The 9443-nt window shown below is 35.4% G+C and overlaps 1 protein-coding gene across 1 annotated transcript; it reads left to right on the top strand.

Moving 5' to 3' along the window:
• Nucleotides 1–573: 573 nt before the first annotated feature.
• On the top strand, nt 574–4074 carry LOC127118967 (ACT domain-containing protein ACR4). Its single transcript, XM_051049193.1, has 8 exons — nt 574–1128; nt 1733–1823; nt 1909–1954; nt 2043–2157; nt 2228–2295; nt 2387–2977; nt 3108–3212; nt 3492–4074. The coding sequence occupies exons 1-8, from the start codon at nt 1125–1127 to the stop codon at nt 3825–3827; spliced, it is 1356 nt and encodes a 451-aa protein (XP_050905150.1). The 5' UTR covers nt 574–1124; the 3' UTR covers nt 3828–4074.
• The last annotated feature ends 5369 nt before the right edge of the window (nt 4075–9443 follow it).

Below are 9443 nucleotides of genomic sequence, written 5' to 3'. Positions count from 1 at the left end.
ATATTAAAAAATAAATAATAAATATATTAAACTAAACTAATAAATAATATTATAAAAAATAAATATTATTGAATAATAAATTCTTATAAATAAATAAATAAATAAATAAGTAAAAAACCAATCCGAAATTTGATCCAATCAAACAATTATAAAAAATAACATTAAAAAATATTTAATAATACTTTATTTTTTGTGATTTTCAATATTTTAATTTTGATGAATCGGTTGGGATTTATACACCCTTGATGCTAATTTGTGTCTTTAAATTACAAGAACATAAATTAAATAATTAAAAAAAGAACATAAAATTTAACATATGAGTGTAAAATTGTATTAAAAAGTTACCGTATGAAATATTCACATTTAGTTTCTTATTTTGATAATGTTATCATTAATAAAGATATTCGACTTGTATATTAGTATTTAAACCAATTCAATTTATTACCAAAACAAAATGAGTGTATTTCATAATTACTTGAATCTATAAAATGCATAAAAGTATTCTTTTCTCAATATTTTAGAAGAGAATATTGTTCGTTATTATTAGCATTTATATATCCAATATTCGTCTCCACGTGGTTCATTTAAACCTTCACGCGCTCTTCACCACCACCTTCCTCATTTGCTCTTCCCTTCCTTCATTCCCACCGCGAAACCGTCTCACTAATCACTAACGTGCGCCTTCGGTTCCAAATTTCAATCTTAACATTCCGTTTTTGAAATAGTAACAGAATCACGAAATTCACCAAGAAATTAAAAACAAAATAGAGAGAGAGAAAGAAAGAGAAAGAAAGGAAGATAGTGACATATAGAAAAAGAGAGAGAAATAGGGTCTGCATTTTTTGTACTACTTTTTTAATTTGCAGGTTTTGGAGCATCGTGTCGGGGTGCTTCTCATTTTTCACCTATTTTATATTTCTTCAATTTTCGTTTCTTGTTTTTTTATATATATATTTTTTTTAATTTTAAATTTTACTATTATTTTAATTAACTGTCTATAAGATATCCCAGTGGGTTCTTGTTATTTTTTATATTTGTATATATACTTCTCTGTTGCTTTGTAACAACAACGATTTCACATAGCAACTAGAGTTTTTACTTGCGATCTTCCGCTACGAATTGTAATGGGTAGGTTATGTTTTCTGTTTTGAAATTTCTACAATTTCTTTGTTATGATTCAGTTTCTGCATCTTTGCCTCTTGTTGTTCTCCGAGATTATGTGGTTTAATGGGTTCTGTTTTTGTGATTCTTTTTTTTAAGAATATTAGTTAACAGCTAAGGTTATTCTTACATCAACAACTTTTTTTTTGTTGGCTTTCTTCAATTTGTGGTTATTCTTGTTTTTATTCACTCATTCATCTCTTTACAATTACAATTGGTTACTCTCTTTTTACACACCTCACTTTGTCCCCAGCACTTATATTCATATTCCTCTTTTTGCTGTCTTCTTTTTTGTGTTGGCTACAACTTGCTAAAGAGGGTTTTTTTTATTGTTTTTTTATCTTATCCTATTTTTTTTTTTATATATATATATATATATATATATATATATATATATATATATATATATATATATATATATATATATATATATATATATGTATATTTGTTATTCAGTTTTTTTTTGTTGCTAGATTTTGGTTTTTATTGGTTATGAGGGTTCTGTTTTCATATTCTATATATTCTATCTTGTGATTGGTTTGTTGTTTGTTTTTGTTTTTCTCTTTCATAGCTTTTATTTCTGAGGTCAACATGAGTTACTCTTCTTCTCATTACATGGATGATGAATATGAGAAACTCTTCAGGAGAATGAATCCTCCTAGGTAACTATTTTATCCTTAATAGATGCAAAAAATTGAATGATGAATTTTTTTTCTTATGTTTGTCTATTTGTTGTTGACTTGTCAGGGTTGTTATTGATAATGAAGCCTGCAAGAATGCCACTGTTATAAGGGTATGCTTGTTCATGATTCTGTGATTGGTATTAATGGTACTTTTTGTTGGAAATTTTTGAATGATAAATGTCAATTTGTTTTATGAAGGTGGATAGTGCAAACAAACATGGAATACTTTTGGAAGTTGTGCAAATCCTCACTGATTTAAGTCTCATCATAACTAAGGCTTATATATCTTCTGATGGTGGATGGTTCATGGATGGTAATAATTTTTCTACTTTTTCTTGAATATATTATATTGATAATCATAATATTTTGTTCTGTTATTTCAGTTTTTAATGTAACTGGCCAAGATGGAAACAAAGTCACAGATGAAGTTATTTTGGATTACATTAGAAAGGTAAAAGTGTTTCTCATCTGGTGTTTTTTTGAACTTTCGTGTTCTTTAATGTACAAAATCACTAACTGTTTGGTGCCATTTATGGATTTAGTCTCTTGGTCCTGAATCCTGCTTTCCAACTACGATGAGATCTGTCGGTGTTAAACAAACAATGGACCACACCGCAATAGAGTTATTGGGAAGTGACAGGCCCGGATTGCTCTCAGAAGTGAGTGCTGTTCTCACAAACCTCAAATGCAACATAGTGAATGCCGAGGTTTGGACTCACAACACTCGTGCAGCTGCTGTAATGCATGTGACCGACGAGGAAACCGGTTCTGCTATTACCGACCCTAAGAGACTTTCGCTAGTCAAGGAGCTTCTACGCAATGTGCTTGGTGGTGGAAATAGGAAAAGAGGTGCCAAAACTGTTGTCACGGATGATTCGACGCATACTGATAGAAGGCTTCATCAGATGATGTTTGATGATAGGGATTATGAACGTGTCGACGATGATGACTTTGACGAGAAACAAAGACCGAACGTTGATGTTGTGAATTGGTCGGATAAGGATTATTCTGTTGTTACTATTGAATGTAAGGATCGGCCGAAGCTTTTGTTCGACACGGTTTGTACTTTGACAGATATGCAATATGTAGTGTTTCATGCTAATATTGATGCTGAGGGGCCACAAGCATATCAGGTATATAGCATTATTGTTTTTTAAACATGTACACAGACTTGTGAGATTCCTTTTGTTGTTTGGTCTGTACTTTGCTGGTGTTCTAAGCTCTTTACATTGGCTCAATATTTTTTATGGTTGTATGTTGTAGGAATATTATATCAAGCATATAGATGGGTCCCCTGTAAAGTCAGATGCAGAAAGACAAAGAGTGATACACTGTCTTGAAGCTGCAATTGAGAGAAGAGTTTCTGAGGTGAGGAACTTGTGATGCTAATACTTACTGATTATCAATGTTTCAATTGACTGTAAATTTGGCAGAATCAGTGTATAATCTTGCTAGTTAAGATAATGATAATCTTGTGATTTGTCAAATTCACCGTCAATTGAAATATCTATTTGGTGTTTATGAATTTATGGTTTCCCATAATGGCCCTTTTAGGTTTAACATCATGTGAATAATCTTGCTAGTTAAGATAATGGTCCAAGGTTAGTTGAATATACTAATTTGTCTTATGTTTGGTTGACTGTTAAGGGTTTGAAGCTAGAAATCTGCACCACCGACAGAGTAGGACTATTATCAAATGTGACACGTATCTTTAGAGAGAATAGCCTCACAGTTACAAGAGCAGAAGTAACAACAAAAGGAGGAAAAGCTGTGAACACTTTCTATGTTCGTGGAGCTTCAGGTTGTATTGTTGATTCTAAGACAATTGAATCCATAAGGCAAACAATAGGTAACACAATACTAAAAGTAAAGGGCAGTCCTGAATCTGTTCCTCAAGATTCTCCTACAAGATCGTCTATCTTTAGTGGTCTTTTCAAGTCAAGATCTTTTGTTAACTTCGGTTTGGTTAAATCTTACTCCTGATGAATCTTGGAAGAGGATAATGTCTTGTATTGTATTTGATCTTAGGAAGTGTTTGGTTGTAAATTCTTTAAGTAACCATGCTTTAGCTTTTTTAGTTTTTTTGTTTGTTGCTAATTGCTATGGATCCAATCGTTAGTTGGAGTAATGAAAGCAAGTTGAGAACCTTGATTGTGTAAACCTTGAAAGTTTCAAGTGTCATCATTTGTATATATACTCATTTGAATTTTAGGAAGCTTGTTTATATTTCTTTTCTTGTCTTTTACTCTTTAGTAATTTTGCTTGCTAATTATTGCATTTGAGCTTGTGTCTGATACATTCAATGTTATAGATTCAAACTAGAGTTTATGAGCTATTTGTTTTAGCTTTATATTTTTGAAATTGAATTTATAAAATTGTTTTTTTTTTTTAATTTTACAAGTTTTTTTATATTTGTATTTTTTTTAAAATTGAAATATTAATTTTAACTTCAAAAAGTTATATCTCAAAAGTGATTTTTATGAAAAAATCATTTGAAATAGATTCAAAATTAAATAATTTTTAAAATTTTTAATATCTAAAAAAAAGTGTTAATAAAATAATAATAGATTTAAAATTAGGGTAATGCTATCTTGTGTCCAGGGGCACATGTTAAGAACTAATTGTAGAAATGTTTTTTTAGAACTTGTGTAATTTTATAATTAATGTTTTCATTATTTTCTCCAATATAAACTTTCTATTTATGAATTGCTTAACATGTGTTCTTGGGACACGAGTTAGCATTACCCTTAAAATTATATTTAAAAATAACTATTTAAATTAAATTTTTATTTAAAATTATTAAAAATATTTATAAAAAGTTTTTTTACAAATGTTTTTACGTAAAGTTACATTATATTATATAATTATTTTAAAAGAAATAAAAAAACTCATTTCTTTTACTTCAATAGTTTAAAAAAAACATTAAAAATTACATTGGTATAAATAGACCAAAATAAACGGTTTTTTTACAAAAATAATCCACTTTTTCAAGGAAATTCCCAAAATACCCCACTTTTAGGAGGAGGAGTCAATTGAATTGGAGACTCCTCTTAAAACTTGAATGGAGGCGCCAATTGATGCCCTAGCCAATCCAATTGGCGCCCCTGTGTAGGTTTTAAGAGGAGTCGCCAATTCAATTGGAGACTCCTCATAAAATGCATTTTTTGTCCTATAAATAGATGCGTTGTGTGACTAATCGTTCCACATCTCATATAATCATTTGACAATCATGTTTGGTGTTCGTCGCCGATACAGAAAGGTGATTTATGCGAGAGACAAACCTCAAATGATGATGCTGTTTTGGAACATCACCACGTTCAATCAACTGAATAGGGAGCTGGTTCGTTGGTTAGATGGGAAAATACCAGAAGGGGAAAAAATCAGAAGTATTGTGAGACTTGACAGTATCTTTGGTTGGGTGCGAATGAAGACTGATACGGATGCTAGGGAAATGATGTTCGGTCGAGACGACATCAATTTGATTGTTGTAATCAGTTAGAAATATATATGTTTTTAGATGTTTTGTACTGATGTTTGTTGTGAACCTCGTTGTAACAAAAACTTAATGATATATAATGATTGAAGGTTACAGAAATACAATGTTACAAAAAGCTTAAGACCTAGATGATGCTCCTCGATTGGGACAGTTGTTCTTGTTGTGTCCTGGTTGACGATAAATACTACATAATCTTATCATTTTATCTGTGGAATCCATCTATGTTCTGATACGTGTGCTGTTTGGCCTTCCTTTCTTCTTTCTGCGCATCTCGTCATTGTGCCAAACAATATCACCTTCATATGGAGGCCAGTAATCCTCCATTGGTAGTAATGAGAAGCTTTGAGTATATACATTCATGATGGTGTTGGCCTTGTACACATCAGATAAATGGTTGTAAGCGTCTTGACGAGTATAAGCGCATGTTGCTATGACATGGGAGCAAGGTATGCGAAAGGCCTGGAATTTTCCACAATCGCACCAACTTCTGTTTAGTCTAACAACGTAGGCTAAATTTGGTCTCCCCTCGTTGTGGTCCATTGTTTCCTGGACGCTGAAATTTTGTCTATGACGGTCAAAGACTGTTACAGCGTGTGTGCTAGCTTTGATGCTCTCCTCTTTCATGACCTTCATGCAACACTCACTGAATACTTGCCCGGACATTAACACCGCACTCCATCTTTCACCTCTGGTTGCGAACATAGAAGCCAACCTATAATAGGTTGATCTTACCAAGGCGGTTATTGGCAGATTTCGAATTCCTTTGAATACCCCGTTCATGCATTCCACAATGTTTGTTGTCATGTGGCCCTATCGACAACCACCGTCAAATGCCCTTGTCCACTGCTCTACTGGTATGTTATTTAGCCATCTCCCTGCTTCTTCATTAGACAGTCTAATTTCATCACGATAATATTGAAATGACGATTGAGTTAAAGCATACCCAACATTCACCACCTTCTTGCGAAGATTCTTATCTTTTATAGCACGCATGAAGTTTTGTGCAATGTGTCTGATACAGTTGAGATGGGTAGAAGGAGGATCATGCCATCCGTTGTCATGGTTGTTGTAGGCACTCTCAATGGCAGCATGTCTATCAGAAATCAAACAGAGATTGGCTTGTGGAGCCACGTGCGTTCTGAGATGTCGAAGAAAGAAACCCCATCCACCAGCCGTTTCACCTTCAACAAGAGCAAAGGCAATGGGAAAGACATTGTTGTTGTCGTCTTGTGCAACTGTCATGAGCAAAGTACCCTTGTATTTTCCATATAACCAAGTGCCATCAATTTGAATAATAGGTTTGCAGAATGCGAAACCTTTGATGCACGGGTCAAATGCCCAAAAGAGACGGTGAAATATTCTATTACCTGTAGCACAGGTTCCGTCTGGCATCATCGCTGGCAATGTCTCCATAATTTCCACAGTTCCTGGGACATATGTTTTTAGTGCCCATAAAAACCGTGGCAATTCCTTGTATGAATCCTCCCAGTTGCTGAAAACTTGTTCAACAGCCTTTGTCCTCGCAATCCATGCTTTCTTGTAAGATGGAGTATAATTATATGTTTTTCTGATATGGGATATAATTATACTCACCTTTATTAACCAACGGCAGAATGTCTTGACATATCAAAGTTGCGCTTAGTTTACGGTGATCTTGTTCAACGTTAGTTGCAATGCAACTGTGCGGTGGGTCTATTGAAGCGATGTATCAATAGACCCGATGATTCAATTGTGCAATGTATCAAGGTTCCGAACTCGGGTCCACGAATATGTCCATATGGACCCGATGATTCAACCTTATGTTGAACTCGCCGGTTTTGGTCATATTAGCAAGATTTTGTCTTGGTCCGTAGATAACAAATTCATTCTAGATTTATGCGAAAGATGGAGACCAGAGACACACACGTTTTGGTTCCCAACTGGTGAGTGTACCGTGACGTTAGAAGACGTCTACATGCTTTTAGGACTACCTATTGAAGGTAAGGCTGTTAATGATAAAACCAACTATGCAAATTCAATTTGCATGGAGCTCTTAGAGACTGATTTGTTAGATGATAATGCAAGAGGTCAAGGTATACTACTCTCACGCCTTAAGTCGTACTATAATAGTTTATACTTAGATGAGCATTCTACCGAAGATGCTCGAATAATAAAAACTAGGTGTTACATTATGCTGTTAATTGGATCATTTTTATTTCCCGAAGGTAGTGGTTCTAGCATGCATATTATGTACTTACCTCTACTTAGACATGTAGATAGAATAGGAAGTTATAGTTGGGGATCTGCTTGTCTAGCCTATCTCTATAGCTCCTTGTGCAAAAACTCACACAAAGACACATCTACATTTTCTGGATGTGTTGTTTTGCTACAAGCATGGGGTTGGTCAAGACTACCGTCTCTAGCACCCGTCAATAACAACCCTTTCACATTTCCATATGCACAAAAGTAAGTTGTTTAAATTGCTATATCTTTACTTACTTCTTCAAATATTATTACCTCTAACTAATGTTTTTTGACTTTTTGGTGTAGATGGTCTGCACGTGGTATGAGTTACAACAGATGTCCAAGACACTGTATTACTCAGTATCGCAACCTGTTGGATCACCTTCGGCCGACAGACGTAAGGAAAATAACTTAATTATTTCGTTATATTTTGTTAACTTCTTCTACATTGACTATAATCCTATCTTCTTTCACATTTCAGTTCATTTGGCGTCCATACCTTAATTTGGATCATGACCATGAGGTCAATGCTGAAGACGCGGCCGTATGGACTGTATGCACACCGATAATACGGTTCACAACTGTGGAGATGCACAACAATGATCGTGTCAAGCTGCAGTTCAGTATGCTCCAAAATATCCCAGATCCTCCAGCTAGCCTAGGAGAATGGCATATGCGCAAAGTTAACAACCAATGGAACTTCAATCCATGGCAAAGCTTCGCAAGATCAGAGTGTCGCAAATGGAAGCACCGTCATGACCATGTGTTAACTGACGCAGTCATGCCAACTGAAGAAAAACCAAGTCGTACTTATATGGCTTGGTACAGATCAGCTGGTTTTCAGTTCATCGCCGAGGATATGTACTTGTACGACCCACGCCAGATGACTTACACACCTGACACCTCAACATCAAACCCCCAACAACAGTGTCAGACCGGATACACACAACCCCCTGTCCGTCAAACATTCCGTTCAACCAACACACAAACATACAACCAAAACATTCCATATACCCAACCCCAATACCAAGAGCATACCCTATACCACCAGCAACAAATTGACCATCAACCTGAGACTCAACATCGTTTCGCACCCACCCCATCACCTTACCAAAGTCGCCTAAGCCAGAACACCCAACGATCATTCAACACCAACCGCCCCTCCTCCTACCGTAGCCAAGAAGCCCAAACCTCACAAAACCAAAACATCCAACAACCTTATCTCTACCAAACACCCCAACAACCTTTCCTCGACGCATCGTTCACACCCATGTCTCCCTTCAACCGTCCTGGTCGTCCATCAATGAGTCAACCACATCCCAACTTCTCTGGCATGGGTCATGAGCTCAGCTACGGCGGTACACCATGGATGCATACTAAAGACTATGCCGAATTGTCTGACTACCTCAACAGACCTTCTCCTGTAGTTGGTAGTGACGCTCCTGGCCCCTCAGATGATCAAACACTGGTACCGAATCGTCAATGTGGGTTAGGGCCACGGGTTAGGGTAGCTAGAGGATGTGGGACCGGAGGTCGGTTAGGTGATCCCGGTCATCACCATTAGGTTTCTTTGTGTAAACGGAAAATTTTATTAATATCAAGTGGTCTTATATCAAATTTATCTATCACTTATACCATAAAACACAAAAAAATGCATTTTAGAAGGAGTCTCCAATTGAATTGGCGACTCCTCTTAAAACCTACACAGGGGCGCCAATTGGATTGGCTAGGGCACCTGCCCTATCCAATCCAATTGGCGCCTCCATTCAAGTTTTAAGAGGAGTCTCCAATTCAATTGGCGACTCCTCCTAAAAGTGAGGTATTTTGGGAATTTTTTTGAAACCAGGGGTATTTTGGAAATTTTCTTTAAAATTATAGTT

This window comes from Lathyrus oleraceus, chromosome 2 (assembly GCF_024323335.1).
Source record: "Lathyrus oleraceus cultivar Zhongwan6 chromosome 2, CAAS_Psat_ZW6_1.0, whole genome shotgun sequence".
Classification (NCBI taxonomy): Eukaryota; Viridiplantae; Streptophyta; class Magnoliopsida; order Fabales; family Fabaceae; genus Lathyrus; species Lathyrus oleraceus.
The sequence above is the reverse complement of the archived record's forward strand: the minus strand, read 5'-3'. Positions and strand labels throughout refer to the sequence as shown.

Bases quoted from the DNA above. Each gene is read 5' to 3' on its own strand.
- LOC127118967 (XM_051049193.1), top strand. The intron at 1,955-2,042 runs GTATGCTTGTTC...TGTTTTATGAAG, and splicing joins AGAATGCCACTGTTATAAGG to GTGGATAGTGCAAACAAACA. The intron at 2,296-2,386 runs GTAAAAGTGTTT...TTATGGATTTAG, and splicing joins TTTTGGATTACATTAGAAAG to TCTCTTGGTCCTGAATCCTG.